The 20,818-nt window shown below is 37.0% G+C and overlaps 2 protein-coding genes across 3 annotated transcripts in view; one reads left to right on the top strand and one right to left on the bottom strand.

Annotated features, from left to right (window-relative positions):
* Positions 1–12,721, top strand: part of LOC115229959 (S-adenosylmethionine mitochondrial carrier protein) — a 28,299-nt gene extending 15,578 nt beyond the window's left edge. Inside the window, exons 4-10 of the mRNA XM_029800219.2 lie at positions 1,154–1,263; positions 1,981–2,085; positions 3,156–3,248; positions 5,885–5,954; positions 8,350–8,414; positions 11,083–11,156; positions 12,488–12,721. Of these exons, the coding sequence (XP_029656079.1) occupies positions 1,154–1,263; positions 1,981–2,085; positions 3,156–3,248; positions 5,885–5,954; positions 8,350–8,414; positions 11,083–11,156; positions 12,488–12,596 (626 nt within the window). The 3' untranslated portion in view covers positions 12,597–12,721. The remainder of the gene's footprint in view (positions 1–1,153; positions 1,264–1,980; positions 2,086–3,155; positions 3,249–5,884; positions 5,955–8,349; positions 8,415–11,082; positions 11,157–12,487) is intronic.
* A 791-nt stretch (positions 12,722–13,512) lies between these two features.
* Positions 13,513–20,818, bottom strand: part of LOC115229963 (centrosomal protein of 83 kDa) — a 31,624-nt gene continuing 24,318 nt past the window's right edge. For both annotated transcript variants that reach the window (XM_029800223.2, XM_036499414.1), the window contains 3 exons: positions 18,036–18,136; positions 15,903–16,074; positions 13,513–13,753 (listed from right to left, as the gene is read on the bottom strand). In XM_029800223.2, the coding sequence (XP_029656083.1) occupies positions 13,607–13,753; positions 15,903–16,074; positions 18,036–18,136 (420 nt within the window). In that variant the 3' untranslated portion in view covers positions 13,513–13,606. The remainder of the gene's footprint in view (positions 13,754–15,902; positions 16,075–18,035; positions 18,137–20,818) is intronic.

Here is a 20,818-nt window from a genome sequence, read left to right as displayed (position 1 = left end):
AGCAAGAGGCCTTTTGTGATCAGTAGCGCTAAGAAAAAGGGCCTATGAAAATGTAACATGCAAATCTGAGATAAAGAGGTGGATTGAAATAATAGCATAATTGGCAAAGCTAAATAAATTTGGAGCAGTGTGAACGTTGATTTAAGTGAGAAACTGAAACTAATATAATCTATACAACTCTGTTGTATGGATGTTAGACATAGACATACTCAAAAAATCATTGAGATAAAATTGTCAGCATTTGAAATGAGGTGCTTTCTGAAAACTCTTACATTATGTGGAAGGACCACCAGACCAAACAGTCAATCTTAGAACAACTTATTGTCTTCGTTGGGAAGAGAAAAAGACTTATAGAAATAGCAAGATGAAGGAAGCTGCAATGGTATGACATTAATAGAATGATTGGGTCAATTGCAAATACAATCATGTTTGGTAAAATAGAAAATAAAAGAAGAGAACAACCAAGAAGAGACTGGTTCAGTGATATTGAAATGTGAACTGGGATAAGAATATCTGAACGCATAAAGAAAACCAAAGACCAAGAGGAGTGGAAAAGATTTGCAAAAAAGTTCAGATGCTCTAAAGGCAAAAACGTGATGGAAATGACTTATTTTGATTCAGAACAGTCAACTGCTATGAGATGAATTTTTCTTTTCTTATTCTGCAAAGAAAATCTCCGTACTTCTTGGTGCAGTTTTAGTTAAAAAAATCTGAGCTTCTGTTAGAGATTGATATAGTTGTTGAGTGACAAAATGAATTTTAAAGAGAATCTTTTAGATTTGCTTATGAAAATAAAGTATTTTAACGAGTGTCATTTGCAGTTCTAATATTGATGTATGGATACAATCATCATCATCATCGTTTAACGTCCGTTGAGATAAGGCACAGTATGCTGGTTTTGTGCATAGCTGATAGAAAACAGACATCCAGTACATTTAGCAATTGAAAACTGGCATTAAAAAATTAGACCTTCCAAATAACATGCATAAAATCCCAGAATATCCAAATTTTCAGTGTCTTCCTCTCCATATAAAATATGAAATTTAATTTTTTTTAATTTTAAGGAAGCAGTTTATTTGCAACTTTGACCATACCATATTTTACCATAATAGTTTAATCAATTCTTATACAATTTTTTTTGCCTTAATTTCAGCATCTTTGTTTTTTCTCACATATGAATTCACTAAAACGGTCATCTCAACCACATTTGAGCCAAAGATAGCATCAATAAGTTATATGATAGCTGCATCTGCTGGAGAAGTGGTAAGTTATCATCATCATCATCATCATATATCCATTGGCATGGGTTGGACAGTTTGACAGGATCTGGCAAGCTGCAGGACTGTGTTGAGCTCTAATGTCAGCTTTGGTATAGCTTGCATAACTGAATGCCCTTCCTAATGCCAACCACTTTATAGTTTGTACTGGGTGCTTTTTTAAATTGCAACACAGAAAAACAAAAAGAAAAGGAAAAAAAGCTCCTGCTACCAAGTGTGTCTGTTCGAGAGAGGAAAGTAGCATTATGCCAAGTGTTGAAATGCTAAAGTATGATAGAAGAACAAGCGGAGGTGTCTTGCTATAGAGGAGATACATGGCTACCACTCATTATATAGCAATAGGAGTTGTTGGGAAGGAGATAAAATTGGTAGTGAAGGAGTACCAGAGCAACCTCTCGAGGTACAAGACAGTGAGACAATGAGTCAGAAGAGGAGAGGGGAGCATGGGTACTTTTATGAATGTGTAAGGGGAGAGTAACAGATGGTTAAAGATGTGTGTGTGTAGGGGGGTAGCAGTGAATATAATGATTGATGAACAGGTATGGAGGTATGGTTGATGAGAAGTATCAATACGGAGATGTGATAAGATGAGATAGAATTGTGAATGTGTGTGTGTGTACATATATATGTACTTGTATATGCTTTTCTTCTTTAAAGAATTAGCATAAATTCTGATTGATTAATTTTTGCTTGTTCAACACAGATGGCTTGTTTGATCCGAGTACCTGTTGAGGTAGTCAAACAGAGAACTCAGACCTCATCAAACATGTCTTCTCTGAAGATTTTCCAGCAAACCTTACAGGCAGAAGTAAGTAAAAAGTAACTTTTATCGCATAAGCAAACTATCAGCTACAATAATTAATGCATTCTTCTCCAAAAAATCAAAAACACTGTTGACTTTCTTCTTATTGGATGTCTTTTAAGCCGAAACAGCTTAGTGTTTTACTGTGATAAGAAATGCAAAATAAATCTCCTAGTAGGATATCAGTCTATCATAGAGATCATTCTCATTTGATCTGTTACTATTATAAATAGCTAGATGAAATGAAGCACTTAGAATAACGTGTACTATGCAAATATATAAAAATTTTCAGAGGAAATGAACTAAAGACCTTTGAGATTGTAACTTAATATCATATGGATCTGACTAATTTGTTTCTACTTTCTAAGCCACTATCATGGTAGAACTTAAACTTAGCACTGAAAGATAATGAAACTCTCGTCAATTGGACAGCATTTTTACTTCTTACAGTTGTAATCTGTGCCTACTTGTGCTATTTATTATTAACAGGATCCATTTAACAAGTGCTAGTTGTCTTACCTGGGAACTGAGTATACGCTGTCCATTTCAACCAGTAGATACATTATCAGCTTTGACTGGAAGACTTATTATCAACCTTTCTGCTGTTGTTCACAATAAAATACTAAATGACTTTTTAGTAAGATAGCAGATATAGTAAAGTATCAAGTCAGCAAATGCACATGAGTTTAAATCTTAAGTTCTACAGAATTTAAGCATACTTTAGTTTCATAGTACTATAGTTACTTAATATAGTGAGTTCCTACTTTGCAGTACCTGTTTATATCTACCTTAGCATGCCATTTGTGAGTTACAGCACAACACTTCACTGGTAGAAAAATTGGAATTACCAGCCTTATTGCTGTTTGTCTGTTACTTTGTCTTGAAAATCCGCATTCTATAAAAATATATGAACATCAAAATTAGTAAAACCCGTACCACCTGTGAATGACACAGCAGTGAAAAAAATAGGTGAATAAATGAAGTTTCAATAACTCTCAATTGTCTTTTGTTACTATGTAAACTCTTCATTGTATCTTCCTTTTCAACCATTGTTAAAGTGCTTGTTTCTTTTGTAGGGTGTCAGAGGACTTTATCGAGGTTATGGAAGCACTGTTGCCAGAGAAATACCATTCTCTTTCATCCAATTTCCACTTTGGGAATTTTTTAAGGTAGTAATGTCATATTTACATTCAGTGATTCTTGCATTTGGCCACTTATGTCATCATCATCATGATTTAATGTTCACTTGTTCACTTGTTCATGCTTGTACAGAATTTGTTGAGTCAGATTTTCTATGGTTGGACGCCCTCCTTGTCACCAGTCCTCACCTATTTCCAAGCAAGATAATATTTTCCTAGAGCCAGATAAGTTTTTCATGGATGGTTGGAAACAACTTGTAAGACAGTGATGCTTGTTTACAACTATCACACACACTGAAGGATTCATTTCAGTTTATGTCTGCTCAATCCACTTACAAGACTTTGGTTGGTCCATAGTTATAATAGGAGATACTTGCCCAAGATGACATGCATTGGGACTGAACTTGAAACCATATGTTTGCAAAGCAAGCCTCTTAACCGCAACAATACTCATTATATTTGTGCTAAATACAAAAATCTAATGGATTTTAATTTAAATGAATTCGTCCTCTAAGTCATAGAGAAATTTAAGACTTGGAAGCCCACAGGAACTACTATATGCTGATGATCTTGTCCTAATAATAATCCTTTCTACTATAAACACACAGTCCGGTGTTCACCAAGGCTAGGTCTTCAGCCCCTTCCTATTCATCATTGTCCTCAGGGCCATAAAAGAGGGATTTAAGACTGGAAGCCCATGGGAATTGAATGCCCTTCCTAACGCTAACTATTCTATTCTAAGAGTGTAGTGGGTGCTTTTTATGTGCCACTAGCAATGACCACACTCAAATTGTGCTTTTTACATGCCACTAGCAAGAGACCCAGTCAGGTGGCACTGGTATCGGTCACACTCAAATGGTGCATTTTACGTGCCACCGGCACAGGTGCCAGTTAGGTAGCACTGGCATCGGCCACGACAACAATTTCACTTAACAGGTCTTCTCAAGCACAGCATATTGTCTGATGATTGAAGGATACTTATATATATATATATATATATATATATATATATATATATATATATATTATGAACCAATAAAACAGTTACATTTGACTTCCAAAATGTAATTAAAAGAATTGAAATGCTAATGATCTTGCCTTTATAGTAGAATCTGTAACAAAATTGGAAAAGTAATTCCAGGTGTGGACTCAAAGGGTCTTAAAGTTAACTTGGCAAAACCAAGGTCCTAGTAAGCAAGAAATCAGACAGGAGCCTTCACTCTTCAGTTAAATGGTCCTGGTTAATATGTAGAAAGGGTGTAGGCAAAAATTTTTCATTTGATGTGCCCAGTGCAAGCTGTGGATATACAAAAAGTGCTATGGAATAGTAGGAAGATTATCTAAGAAAGTAGTGTTAGCGTGACCTAGGCATCACTGTCAGCAGTGATTTGCGTTGGTCAAAGCATATCTCTAAGATTGTCAGGAAGGCCGAGGGTGTCTTGGCATCACTCAGCAGGTCTCTTGTTAGCCGCTCTCCAGCCATCTATTTAAAACTGTATACAGCTATGGTACGACCACACTTGGAATTCGCATCATCAGTTTGGAACCCCTATCTTGCACAGAACATTGACCTCCTGGAATCTGTCCAGAGACGTGCAACCAAACGCATACCCTCCATCAGACACCTACCATATTCTGAGAGCCTTGTTTCCCTGGGCATGGATTCACTGAAGCTCCGGCGTTTGGCGACGGACTTGGTAAACACCCACAAAGTTATCAACCACCTCACCAACAACAACACTGAACACCTGTTTGATCTCCATGTGTCTAACACACGTGGACATGCCTACAAAGTCAGAAAACAATACAGCTCCCATGACTTTCGGAAACATTTTTTCACGCTCAGAGTTGCTGAAGCATGGAATAAACTGCCTGCGTCAGTTGTTGACTGCCATGACACTGCATCTTTTAAGGCTCTCATGCTTTCCGAAATCCGCCGAAACTACACCTGATTATATATACACTTTAGATGAGTTGTAGTGCACCTGAGCACTGTACACAATTATTATTATTATTATTATATGGAAGATGTACAAGAGCTATAAAGACCACAGATACATGGGAAACAGATTTCCTCAAATTTCCCAGTGGCTCTCTGGAAGTAGTAGATAATTTCTGCTACATAGGGGATCTAATTAGCAGTGGAGGAAGTTGTACAGAAAGTGTAATTATTAGATAAGAATAGGATGAAGAAAGTTCAAAGCGCTTTTACCTCTGTTGGCAACCAAAGGTCTTTCTCTTTGAGTGAAAGGAAGATGGTATGATGCATTTGTATGAACTGTGATGCTGCATGATAGTGCTTTTTTCATGATACCAACACCAGTGCTTTTTATGTGGCACCAGCACCAGTGCTTATAATGTGGCACCAGTGCTTTTAATGTGGCACCAGCACCAGTACATTTTACATGGCATCAGCAAGGCTTCCACACTTTCTGTCTACTGTCAATTTATCATAGAAGATACTTGCTTAAAATTCCTTACAATATGATCAAACCCCAAACTATGTTGTTTGTAAAGTGAACTTCTTAAGCACAAATGACTATGCCTAAGCCTATGTAAATAGACATGTTTATTACTTTTTAATGTTATTTCAATCCATGTCTTTTTTTAAACAGTAGGAACATTTTCTAAATTGAGTCTTTTTTTCTATCTTCTATATTTGGCAGAAATTTTGGAGTGAGAAACAACAAGAGCCTGTGAAACCTTGGCAATCCTCAATTTGTGGTGCTATGGCTGGTAAGAATACCCTTTTATGATTTACTCTAGGATAGAGCTTTACAAAATGGTTTTACAGTAATTCTGAAGTTTTCATAATCAAACCTAAGGAAAAAACACTAATGTAAAAGAAAGCAACTGTTGAAAACAGGTATTTCTTTTAATTACATTTTGGAAGTCAAATGTAACTGTTTTATTGGTTCATAATATATATATATATACATATATATATATATATAAGTATCCTTCAATCATCAGACAATATGCTGTGCTTGAGAAGACCTGTTAAGTGAAATTGTTGTCGTGGCCGATGCCAGTGCCACCTAACTGGCACCTGTGCCAGTGGCACGTAAAATGCACCATTTGAGTGTGACCGATACCAGTGACACCTGACTGGGTCCCTTGCTAGTGGCATGTAAAAAGCACAATTTGAGTGTGGTCATTGCTAGTGGCACATAAAAAGCACCCACTACACTCTCAGAATAGTTAGCGTTAGGAAGGGCATCCAACTGTATAAACTTTGCCAGAACAGATTGGAACCTGGTGCAGCCTCCTGGCTTGCCAGTCTTCAGTCAAACCGTCAAACCCATGCCAGCATGGAAAGCAGACGTTAAAAGATGATGATATATATATATATAAGTGCTAAAAAATATACTTCAACTTGTTTCAACAGAGAATTATAAGGTACTGGATTCAGGCCTTTGGAAACAAGCTTATCAGCTGACCCTATATGAAGCAGAACTGTACCATATACTAGAGTATTTCTTACACATATGAGGCTGAATAACTGCTGCACACACACACATACACATATTCTACAGTATTGCTTGAATGTTCAAGATGAAATAATTGTTACATACATACCACAACAGTATTGCTTACATAACTGTGACAACAACTGTTACCTGTACAAACATACTAAACCTTTTCCAGAAGACCATCTGACTGACTGACAGACCTTCACTCACTAACATTCCAACCATAAGTACATTGACATGCTATCTATTTTTCCATGACTATTAAGATTCCTGCACCTCTAAATATGCATACCACTGATCAGTTCTATCTAACTGCACAAAGCCAATGAGTTGTACCCCTCCCTGTCAAACTAGAATATAAAACAAAGCATGTAATCCACACAAAAAAAAATCCCCTGAATAATTTCTGATAATGTAGAATAAAGTTTATTCATTCACTGGAAAACACAAATCATGAATGATAAGGAACGACAGATATAGTTAAAGAATCAAAATTCTTCTTTCCTTTTTCTATTCATGATTCATAATTAAATAGTTTTTATTACTTGAGTTCAGGGTTTAAAAAAAAAGAATTTTTACTGTCTTATGAAATGAATAGTAAATCTATCTTTCTACAATATTTGCATATTGAGGGATATTCGACACCAAAACTCATTAAAAAAAGAATTTATGTATGCTAGCATGGGTTGGATGATTTGACTGAGGTCTGGTGAACCAGATGGCTGCACCAGACTCCAATCTTGATCTAGAAACTCTGCCAGATCAGATTGGAGTCTGGTGCAGCCATGTGGTTCACCAGACCTCAGTCAAATCGTTCAACCCTTGCTAGCATGGAAAGCAGACATTAAACGATGTTGATGATGATGATGATTGTCATAGAGATGATCTTACATAATCTTACCTGCTTGTTATGTGGGAGACTGACAGAGAAAACAAGACTTTGGAGTTGCACCATGTTTATATTGGTGTTTATATATACAATCTTGTATGTGTGTGTGTATGCTTACACATAGAAAATGGCATATACCCAATTAAATAAGGTAGGATTACTGTAAGTCAGCTGTTAATATCATGTCATTGATGTGTCTATGACCCAGTCACATAACTATCTGTATCCCAATCTACCTGAAGGTAAAAAGAAGTACTACAGAAGAATCAGTAAATGTAGCATTTTAAAATGGATGAATGTTTAGAGGTTTTTCAATTTTTTACTAAGTACAACTCTGAATGAGCATAGAGTAAGTTGGGCAGCCTAACACTTCATTTACAACATGTAAACAAAGACTTTAGAGTGACACTATGGCCCTATAGGATTCACCATCACACACATGCATGTATGTGTAAGTATTTATAAATTTAGAAAGACAAAAAAAAATTTCTCCTACCATCAGGAATAAAGCAAACACATGATGGACTTGCTGTATTTCTGATGAGGTTTAATAATACCAAAATATGTCCAGAAATGTTAAGGCCACAGGTAAGACTCACTCACATCTGCATGTACACATTCTGTTTGTAGATAATTTGACAAAAAAAAATACACTTCACTTTGGCTGAAATTTCTATTAAGATTTCTTGATTCACTACATTATGTTAGCACTGATTTTATTTTATGATGGGAATATATTGACATCAAAAATAAATATGTTTATTTGTAGGAGGAATTGCTGCAGGGACAACCACTCCATTAGATGTAGCTAAAACAAGGATCATGTTGGCAAAGGTATATTATTTTTATGCTGTTATTTTTTTAAAAACCAAATATGATTTTAAATCTTTCTTTCTAATTTTATTAGTTCTGATTTCTATTCACTCGAAATGTTATACCACCTTTTCACTATTTTATGATATAACAGGCATGGCTGTGTGATTAGGAAACACACTTGGCATTTATATTGTTTCAAGTTTATTCCTCCTGCTTAGTAACATATCAGGTTGGTGCAAATGAAATGTCTGATTTAAAGATCTAAGGTAAAAATGAATAAGCCAGTGACTCTGGAAATGTTTATTCATTAACATACTCACCATTGCTTTCACTGACCTCATTCCATCTTTCAACAACCTTATAAATGCTTCGCTTGTAAAATTCTGTTGGTTTAGAATCAAAATATGAATCCAACTCATTTTCAATTTATTCTCTTGTTGTTAACCTAAGTCCATCAAAATGGTTCTGTAGTCCTCGGAACAAATGGTAATCAGAAGGAGCAATGTCAGGAGAATATGGAGGATGAGGCAGTATTTCCCAACCAAGTTCTTCCAAGATAGTTTTGGTCAGTCGAGTTGTGTGAGGACGAGCATTATCGTGATGGCAGATGATACCTTTTCTGTTAATCAAGAATGCTCGCTTTTGGCTCAGAACTGTTTCCAAATGACGAAGTTGCTCACAGTAAAGATTAGCATTAATTGTTTGGTTGTTACCCAACAGTTCATAATGGATTACTCCTTTAATATCCCACCATACACTCAGCATTGATCTTCTTTGGATGAAGTCCTGCTCTCGGTTGATGAAATGGCCGTCCTCCTCGACTGATCCAAGAATGGTGGCGTTTAACATTATGGTAAAGAATCCACTTCTCATCACCTGTAACAAGCCTGTCTAAAAATGTTGCTTGCAAATGTTGCGAAAGCAATGACTGACAACAAGCAGCACGCTGTTGTCAATTCTCTGGGGACCGCTCATGAAGGACCCATTTTCCAGCCACTAAAACCTTTCCAATGTGTTTTAGTTGGTGTACCACGGTTGTATGGCCATGTTTAACTGTTCTGCAAGTTCCCTAGTGGTAACAATAAGGTTCTCTGAAATGTGCTTCCAACATTTTGGAATCATGTTTTTTGGGGATGACCCTCTTTTGGCTCTTCTTTTAAAGTGAAATCATCACTTCAGAAACAGGAAAACCACCTCCTGCAACTTCTTTCTTCCACTACATCATCCCCATAAGTGCTCTGAATAGATCTTGCTGCCGCACTTGCATTAATACCTTTATGAAACTTGTAGAGTAAAACATTTCTTATGTGATCTTTAGATGGGACAAATATGGTTGTAAAATTTTCTGAAAATTATGGCCAGAAATTAGATAATCTGAAAGAAAATAATACAAATTAGACACAGAGATAACTTAAAACTATAAGAAGTTAAAAAATTGATAAATCTTTTGCACCAGCCTGATATATATATATGAAAGAAAAGAGATTAAAAATCCGGGCAAATCTATATATATAAAACTGAAGTTGTGTGGTGTCTGTCTCCGACGATTTAGATTCCTAACTACTCCCACATTTTGCGGTGCAGTTTAACCAAAAGCGGGTATCTTATAGTCGTGATTCATATTGAGCCCTTCTGGGTATTAGCGTGAGTCTACGATTTAAAAAAAAATTTACCATCATCTTTTTCCATTTTTAATGCATTTTCTTGCTATTATATAAGGGAAGTAACTCTCTAAAAATGCTTATATAGTTATTTCCCTTACAAACCCGAGCAACGCTGGGCGATACTGCTAGTACTTTATAAGCACTTAGTAGGGATCAAACTTGGCTAACTAAATTGCTAAATTGTCCATTGTAATCCACATTGATCGTAAAATTACTTTCGGCTGTCTGTCTAATGTGTAAATCTGAAGTTTGAACACTGAATAAATTTAGTATAGAAGAAAAGCAAAGAATGAAAAATTGTACATTCCTTAATTTGCTTATGCACTTTTCAGATAGGCTAACATTTCAAATTTCTGTGAGGAAAATAAGGAAGATATTCCATTTCAAGAGAATTATTTTCCTTATAAGAATAAATATTGGTTGCAAATTTTGGCAAAAGGCCAGCAATTTTGATTACAACAACCCCAGTATACAATTGGTACTTGTTTTGTTAATCTTGGAAGGATGAAAGGCAATGTTGACCTTGGCAGAATTTGAACTCAGACTGTAAATATGGACAAATGCTAAGTTATGGGGACATAAACACACCAACATCGGTCGTCAAGTGATGGTTGGAGGACAAACACAGACACACACATAAATATGTACATATATATATATGATGGGTTTCTTTCAGTTTCCTTTTACCAAATCTACTCACAAGGCCTTGGTCTGCCCAAGGCTATAGTAGAAGACATTTGCCCAAAGTGCCATGTAGTGGGACTGAACCCAGAACCATGTGGTTGGGAAGCAAGCTTCTTACTACACAGCCACACATAGTGCAGGCATCGCTGTGTGGTAAGCTTGCTTTGCAACCACATGGTTCTAGGTTCAGTCCTACAGCGAAGCACCTTGGATAAATCTCTCCTACTATAGCTTCAGGCCAACCAAATTTCGAGCCTTGTGTCTAGAGTAGAAAAGAATATATCCTGAAATTAAAATATTCTTTAATTTTTTTTTTGTCTTCTCTTCTCTGACTGTAGAAAGACTCATCTCTTGCTTCTGGGAGGATTTTCGCTGCTTTGAAACTCATTTACCGTGAAAAGGGAGTTTTTGGGTAAGAAAGATCTTTTGTTTGAACAATAACTATAGTCGATACATTAGTTAATAAATGTCATATATAAGTGTAGGCATGGCTGTGTGGTTAAGAAGCTCACTTTGCAACCACATGGTTTCAGGTTCATCCCCACTGTGTGGCACCTTGAGCAAGTCTCTTGTGTAGCCCTAGGTTGACCAATGCATTGCGAGTGAATTTGGTAGACAAAAACTGGGGGGGGGGCTATCAGATATATATATATCCATGTGTATGTGTTTGTGCTCCACCACAGCTTGACAACCAGTGTTTGTTTATGTCGCCACGACTTAGTGGTTTGGCAAAAGAGACTGATGGGATAAGTACCAGACTTAAAGTAAGTACTGGAGTTGATTTGTTTGATTAAAACCATCAAAGAGATGCCCCAGCATGGCTGTAGCCTAGTGAATAGAACAAGTAAAAGATAAGATATAAATAGCTTTAGTCTTATTCATCATCATCATCATCATCGTTTAACGTCCGCTTTCCATGCTAGCATGGGTTGGACGGTTCAACTGGGGTCTGGCAAGCCCGAAGGCTGCACCAGGCCAGTCAGATCTGGCAGTGTTTCTACAGCTGGATGCCCTTCCTAACGCCAACCACTCCGAGAGTGTAGTGGGTGATTTTATGTGCCACCGACACAGGTGCCAGACGAGGCTGGCAGACGGTCACGCTCGAATGGTGTTTTTTTATGTGCCACCGACACAGGTGCCAGACGAGGCTGGCAGACGGCCACGCTCGGATGGTGTTTTTTATGTGCCACCGACACAGGTGCCAGACGAGGCTGGCTATTGTATAGAAATTTTAGGTTAGAAAATGTGATTGGAATCACATGTTTTTGCTTGTTAAACATGTATACTCTTCAGCAAGACTTATATTTTCATAAAAAGAAGTTATATTTTCATTAAAATCCATCAGGATTAGAGAAAGGAAGAAACTAATGATAATTTCTTACTTTGGTCAGAAATGGTTGGCTGACAATGTACTTGATTGAATCAACACCTGTACATATCTGGTACTCTATCAGGTGAGTAACAGACGTTAACTCTGTTTACTCATCACAACTAAGTAAACTGGAGGAACATGAAATGACGTGCCTTGCTTAAGGATTTGAACTCCCAACCATTTGATCACAAGTCAAACACTCTAACCATCAGGTCATATATATTTTCACAAGTTTAGATAATATTTCAGCCTTTTGTAAAAAATTTTTAAAAAAATAATAAATAAAAGAGAGAGAAAAGAAATTAATGTCTGCTTTAATTTGGATTGAAATATGTTTTCTTTTCCTAAAACTTTAAAACTTTCTTTTGTAGCCTTTATTCTGGAATTATGCCCCGTGTCATGTGGATTTCTGCTGGCGGTGCTATTTTTCTGGGAATTTATGATGAAGTTAAGCATCTACTATCATTGGTTTTACATTAAAATCAATGAGAAATATTGTTGAATTAATATTTTTAAAAGAAGAGAACAGGTTTTATATTTTTTTTATTTCTTTATTTTTTAAAATTTTGTAAACGAAATAAAGAAAATTTTGATTTTTTTTTAAACAAATTTAACAATTTTTATTATTTTATTTTGGCACAGAAGTTGTTTTTTTTTTTTGTAAGTGGTTTGTGAATTGTTAACTCATTGATGATGAGTTCAATTCCACAATAAACGTTTTGCATTTTTTGTGACACCTGATTTTATTTTTGTTACACCTGATTTTATTTTGTGACACCTGGTTTTACATCTCGGACCCATTTCAGAAGTGATTTTTATATCATGTAGCATAATTTAAACATATAAATATACTTCCCCAAGAAACTATTTATTCCATCCATGCCTGCATGGAGAAAAAAATTTCTATTAAACTACTAAAAGCTTCACCCTTATGTTTTTATTTTTTATTGTTCCAACCACCATGCAATAAAAATTAGAACCAGTATTTCAAGAATGGAGAGAAAGAATTTTATACTTGCCTCAGTGAATACACTGTTTACACCAATCTGTCTTGATATTACCTTTTCTCCCTGATCAGCACATGAACCAGAATACGGTATTAACTTGGGCTAACCCATATCATTGATAATTTCTGATGTGACCCTCACTGGCAATCAACTTCTGTTTAGTTGGAGATGCTGTTCTTATTTTGGCTATTCTAGTTTCATTCTCACACACATATAGCAATTAATGACAACAAACTGAGTAAAGTAATTATGAATATGAATAACATGGGATTCACACAATAATATCACCATATCCCAGACCAAAATGAAGTGGTCATAACAAAGTAGTATGATTGCCATTTGATTTTGTATGCAAATATCATTAAGGAAAGAAAACAGAAACTGGATAAGCTAATATAAATTCTTTTTAAAGATCACAGGGCTAATAGAGGTAGTGAGCAGCAGGAGTTAGCTTTGCTGAAAAATCAACAGCATTATGTCAGTTTAACATTCATTGCTACAGCTTCGTTGTACAGATGGTGGGCTATTTGATATAAAATGTTGAAGTTCTTCTAATTGTTCCCTCTGATTGCTGTCCAATTTCTCAAGACGATCTTTTAACTGGTGAAGTTCTTTTCTGTGGCAATTGTCCTGAATATGCAATAATAGTAATTACAAAAGTTGTCAGGTAATACAATGATGTGGATAAAACAAATAAACTGAAATCTTGAACATGGAAAAAATATTTAGAAATTACTGAAAAACTTAATATGAATAGGTGGTATTGTTTATCTTCAGGTTCAACTTATCACACAGAGGAAGTTGATCAAACAGTTGGGTACAATCAACAATAAAGGCGGCGAGCTGGCAGAATCGTTAGCACGTTAGTCGAAATGCTTAGCGGTATTTCATCTGCCGCTACGTTCTGAGTTCAAATTCCGCCGAGGTCGACTTTGCCTTTCATCCTTTCAGGGTCGATTAAATAAGTACCAGTTACGCACTGGGGTCGATGTAATCGACTTAATCCGTGTGTCTGTCCTTGTTTGTCCCCTCTATGTTTAGCCCCTTGTGGGTAATAAAGAAACAGGTACAATCAACAAATCCCATTCCATATGCCAGGGCGTTGCCTCATGAAAGAACATATTGTGCACCCCATTATGTGTGCATATTTAGGGCAGTTATGTATCCCCAGATCAACCCTGATTTTGCAGTCCTGTGGCACATAGGTTGTGAACTGACAGATGAGACATGGCACAAATACACCTTCCTTATTATATCATGCCATTATGTCTGTATGGGATGCAGTATGGCTGTCTGAACATATTGTACTCACTTTTCACTGTCCAGTTTATTTCTTATTACTTTATTGCCCACAAGGGGCTAAACATAGAGGGGACAAAGAAGGACAGACAAAGGGATTAAGTCGATTACAACGACCTCAGTGCGTAACTGGTACTTAATTTATCGACCCCCACCCCCCACCCCAAAAAAGGATGAAGGGCAAAGTCAACCTTGGCAGAATTTGAACTCAGAACGTAACGGTAGACGAAATACCACTAAACATTTCGCCCGGCGTGCTAACGTTTCTGCCAGCTCGCCGCCTTAGTCCAGTTTATTTCTGTATGCTTCCAGCTTCTGTAAGTAACCACAGTGAACTCGATCAAAATGTGACAGTTCCTCTGCACTGATATTGTACATCTTTACAGAGTTTGGAGCTAATAAGGCTATTGATATACAACTTATTATGGGGTGAAGTGTGTTGTTTTATGTTCTTTGTAGCTTGTTAAGGTGGTGTTCCAAGCAGGAGTGGTAATATTTTATCTAAACGGATTGTTCATATATTAGTGATGCTGTTTTTTTGTGTTGACTTTATGTTGATACCTGTGAATGGTTTAATCCTTTTGATACCAACCTGCCCAAAACCGCCCTGGTTCTATGTAAGAAATGACACAAGCATCCTCCACTGGATGTATAATGTTAGTATGCAGGAACAACAGATCACAAACAGAAAAATGATATAAGACAATCAGAGATAGTGTGCTAGAGAGAAGGTTATGCAAGTACATGATACATATAGAGTATGTTGGTTACATAAAGATGTGCCAAGTGGTTGAAATAGATGGAACCAGTAGAACGGGAAAATCTTAGAACTCACATGATGATGTATTGAAGGCTGATCTAAGAAGCTCAACCTCAAAAATGAGATGATAAAGAATTGTAACTAGTGGCGACACATAGTTGTGGAGAGATCTATACAACCAAATAACTGCAGCAAAATAGATATTGAAACAGTGATAATGATGGACGTTGAGATGTATTATATCATCATTTGGGTTTCTTGCAGATTATGTTCCTGTTAAGCCTTTATCTACAACCACCTCTACTTCTTTCTCTCAATCACTAATCATTCTCCTATGCTACCCGAATAGCAAGGCATGGCACTGGATCCATCTTTATTCAAAGCCCAGACCATTATGCTTTATAACTACATTTCTCCATCAGGTCACCTGTATTATAAGTGATCACATCAAATTAATATACAGTCACTCTTCTCAGTGGTTATCCATTATTCTTTCTCTCAAAAGTCAAAATACAGGGTAAAGATTATAAGAAATCTGTGAGCCAATGCCACAGTATGATTGTTAGTGTATTCAACTAAGGGGACCTAATCATAGATTGAATGGAAAGAAATTCTAGACCTATAGGAAAACAATGATAACATTGATGAAATAATTTTAAAATTGTAATTAAATATACCTTGCTAACAATTTTCAGAAATATAAAATTTATTAACCCTTACCTGTTCTTCAAAATTGCTATGAAAAGAATTGTTTGGAAGAATCGGGTTTAAAGGTCCTTTGTCTCCAACCACAGGAGCTGAGAAGACTAGGCGACGAAATTCATTATGACGATAAAGCAAGTCCTGGAGTTGAAGCTTCAGTTTCTTGTGTTCTTCAGGCGAAACCCAGTTTCTACAGGATGACCATGAAATTAATATTCATTAGTTTAGAACACTAAGATAGCACTTTTATACAAATTGAACTCTGTTAACCAGCAAATTCACTTCTCAGTTTTTGCTATGGAAATACTTTTTACACTGGCGAATTATATCATATTGCAGTACTTTTTTTTACAGCCACTGAGAGTTGTAATCACATAAATTCAAAACTGTTTCAATTATTTCGGTTATTATTGTTTGATTGACTGGTGTAGTAGCATCATAGTCAACTGCTACAAAGGTAAAGGTGATGCATTAGATACGAATAATTACAGAGGTATCAAGTTGTTGGATCAGATAATGAAAGTCATGGGGAGGGTCATAGCCCAACTAATTAGGGAGAGAGTCAGTCTAGATGAGATGCAGTTTGGGTTTGTGCTAGGGAAAAGCACCACTGACACTATATTTCTGGCAAGACAGCTGCAAGAGAAATACCTAGCCAAAGATAAACCTCTATACCTGGCTTTCATTGACATGGAGAAAGCTTTTGACAGGGTCCCCTGATCTCTTATCTGGAGGTCAATGTAGAAACTAGGGATACATGAGTGGTTAGTGAGAGCTGCACAAGCCATGTACAGGAATGCAACGAATATAGTAAAGAATTCTGGGTAGGGGTCCACCAAGGATCAATTCTAAGCCCCCTCTTATTCATCATAGTCCTCCAGGCAATAACAGAGGAATTCAAGACAGGATGCCCCTGGGAGCTTCTCTATGCTGATGACCTTGCTCTAATACCTGAGTCACTATTAGAACTAGGAGAGAAGTTTCAGATGTGGAAGCAAGGTCTAGAATCGAAGGGCCTTAGAGTCAATCTAGCAAAAACCAAAATCTTAAAAAGTAGGAAGACAGATAAATCACAAATCCCTTCAGGTAGATGGCCTTGCTCGATCTGTAGAAAAGATGTAGGTAGAAACTCCATAAGATGTACCCAGTGTAAGCTATGTTCACATAAGAGGTGCAGCAATATAAAAGGAAGGCTAATTGGGAAGATAGTTTCCGTGTGTGGCAAATGCTCAGGGGCAATAAATTGAAAATATGCAGAAAACAGCTTCCGTCGTATGCCAGGAGGTAAAACTAGAAGTAGTTAATAGCTTCCATTACCTAGGTGACCATGTCAGTAGTGGGGATGGATGCTCTGAGAGTGTAGCTGCTAGAATAAGAATAGCCTGAGCAAAGTTCAGAGAGCTCCTACATCCTACATAGGGCCTCTTGCTCAGAGTAAAAGGTAGACTGTATGACGTAGCAAACAGCTGTGCTACATGGCAGTGAAACATGGGCCGTGACTGCTGGGGACATGCAAAAGCTTGCAAGAAATGAAGCTAGTATGCTCTGCTAGATGTGTAATGTCAGTGTGCATACACGACAGAGTGTAAGCATCCTTATGCTGGACATAAAAAGCATTAGATGTGGTGTGTAAGAGAGACGACTGCGCTGGTATGGTCATGTATTGCATATGGATGAGGGCAGCTGTGTGAAAAAGTGCCACACCCTAGGAGTAGAGGGAACTTATGGAAGAGGTAGGCCCAGGAAGACCTGGGATGATTGGTGGAGCATGACCTTTGAACCAGCTGTAAACAAAATTATGTGCAATTTGTTTCTAAAGTAAGCTAAAAGTAATGGCTATCAAATGTCAAAAGGGAAAAATCTTAACAATGACAAAAACCATTCAAAAAAATTGTAACTATCTATTTGTGAAAAACGAAATTACTTTCTTCCAACCCAATATATATACAGGTATAAATCAGTTATTGATCAAAAACATCTTGTATTTAAGTATCAAGTTGTGACCCATCTACTCAATGAATAGTGATATAATCAATTTAAAACCATCAAAGTTAGTGCCCCAGTTTGGTCATAATAAAAGAATCTCTCCTAGACTGTCCTATATAGGAATATGCATCTTTTAAACTTGAAATTAATGAAAATGTTACTTACTCAAAGATTTTGCACATGGCATCCAATTCTTCAATTTTAGCACACTTTAATTCAAGCTTTTTCTTCAATGTCTGAATTGCTAGCAGGCTTTTCTTCTTATACTAAACGTCCATACAATAATGAAAAAATAGATATCAAAATAACTTTTATGCTACTAGTATAGAACAATTGTCTAGATTATGTCAGTAGGACTTCACAAAAAATATTATAGCAAAAGAACGACAAATGATAACTTGGATTATATTGATTGCTTCTAAAACCAAATTTATCAGGTTTTTTTAATACAAATTTAATATTAAATTGAAAGCTATAAAAAAAAACCTACAATAGTCATTATCATCATCGTTTAACATCTGTTTTCCATGCTGGCATGGGTTGGATGGTTTGACTGAGGTCTGGAGAATCAGTGGCTACACAAGGCTCCAATCTGATCTGGCAATGTTTCTACAGCTGGATGCCCTTCCTAATGCCAACCACTCCGAGAGTGTAGTGGGTGCTTTTTACGTGCCACCAGTCAGGCAGTCCTGGCATCGATCACATTCAGATAGTGCTTTTTATGTGCCACTGGCATGGGAGCCAGTTATGGGGTACTGGCATAGGCCATGTTCAGATGATGCTTTTTATGTGCCGCTGGCATGGGAGCCAGTCAGGAGGAACTGGCATTGACCACGTTCGGATGGTGCTTTTTACGTGCCACTGGCACACGACCCAGTCAGGGGGCACTGACCATAGCTACGATATTGGTTTTACTTGACTCAACAGGTCTTCTTCAGTTTATCATATCACCTGACACATCAGGGGTACTCTTAACTGGGCTGGACATGCATGGCTGCTATCTCACTTTTGTTGCCAGGTCTTCTCAATCACAGCATATCTCCAAAGGTCTTGGTCTCCTGTCAATGCTTCTGTGGAACCCAATGTTTGAAGGTCATACTTCACCACCACATCTCAGGTATTTCTGGGTCTACCTCTTCCGCAGGTTCCTTTCAGTCATCTCTCTTGCACACCACATCTGATGCTTCTTATGCCTAACTTTTCTTTCAGGGCCTAATTACAAATTATGTGTTTTCAACTGAACTACCAAACTTATGTCAGTGGCTGAGTATTCCAGAAACATGTATTCTTAACATGGGTGGAAGCAGTGTGACAGTGTAACACTGAATTACAGCCACAATCCATTTGATAGGCTTCCAAACAGTTTCCATCAACCGATTTCACTCAAAAGGTATGGGTTAACCCAAGGATACAGTAAAAGACATGTGTCACATGCAAGGGATTGAGTGCTGGGTTTTGTAAATGAGAAGCAAACTTTTTAATTTGGTGCAGGTATAAAAAATAATATAATAATGAAATTATTGTATACAGTGCTCAGGTGCACCACAACTTGTCAGAGTATATGCAGTAATGTACAAATGTCTGGAAAGCAAACAATGTATGAGTCAGATACATGCTTGTGTGTGTATGGAGGGGAGAAAATCAGGTGTAGTGTTAGCGAATCTCAGAAAGCATGGAAGTTTTGAAGGATGCAGTGCTCCGACAACTAACAACTGATGCCGGGAGTTCGTTCCATGCTTCAGCAACTCTCAGCGTGAAAAAAGGTTTCTGAAAGTCATGGGAGCTGTGCTGTTTTCTGACTTTGTAAATATGTCCACGGGTGTTAGATGGGTGGAGTTTGAAAAGGTGCTCAGAGTTATTGTTTGTACGATGGTTGATAATTTTATGGGTGTCTACCAAGTCAGCTGCCAGACGTCGGAGTTTCAATGTGTCCATGCCCAGGGAAGTAAGGCGTTCAGGATATGGCAAATGCCTGATGGAGGGTATTCTTTTGGTTGCACGTCGCTGAACGGCTTCCAAACGATTGAAATCTTGGGCAAGATAGGGGTTCCAGACCGGTGATGCAAATTCCAGGTGAGGTCTTACCATAGCTATATAAAGCCGCAGATAGATAGTTGGAGAGCGGCTCACAAAGGATTTGGTGAGTGATGCCAAGACACCCTCAGCCTTCTTGACAATTTTAGCGATGTGTTTTGTCCAACGCAAATCACTGTCAACAATAACACCCAGGTCACGTTCACATGAGTTGATTTAGAATTCACTTTATATCTACATTTTTGGCTCATACTATTGAAACAATTTTTATTATTTTGTAATAAGGTACAGGCATGGTTGCATAGGTTTAATCTTTTAGCCACATCAGGCCAAAATATTCTACATGTTTTCTGCTTAAACCGATCATCTCTGGCCTTTTTATACCTACCCTACAATATCATTTTCAAAAATAAACAATCACATCGTTGAAATCTTAGTTATGAGATAATGCATGATTAATAGAAAAAAATATAAATAAAAAAATGTTACATTTGACTGAGTAATATAAGATAGCCAGTCTTAGACTTCTCTGTGATGGTATGTAAAACTATAATGAATACAAGGTGACTAAGGACTAAACTTTGATGGACTCCTACCTTCATGCTAAATTTGTCAATGAAATTGTTGTTCTCCTTTACTTATTGCATCTTTGTAGATAGCTAGCATAGCCTTCACAAGCCATTCATCTATAGCTAGTTACCTTAATAACTACCAAGTTACTGGGCATGGTACCCTGTCAAATGCCTTCTTCACAACAGTGAATCCCAAGAACAGTGGTTTACTCTTATTCTACTATAATTATGAACAAACTGGTCTTTCCCTCTCTCGCTCTCATTCTTGATTACTCTCTCACTCTTCCTCTGACTGGAGCAACCATGTATCACCTCTACAGCAAAACACCTATTTTTGTGCCT

Source organism: Octopus sinensis, unplaced genomic scaffold, assembly GCF_006345805.1.
Source record: "Octopus sinensis unplaced genomic scaffold, ASM634580v1 Contig13942, whole genome shotgun sequence".
In the NCBI taxonomy this organism is placed as follows: domain Eukaryota; kingdom Metazoa; phylum Mollusca; class Cephalopoda; order Octopoda; family Octopodidae; genus Octopus; species Octopus sinensis.
Note: the sequence above shows the minus strand (reverse complement) of the source record. Positions and strands in the feature narration are given on the sequence as shown.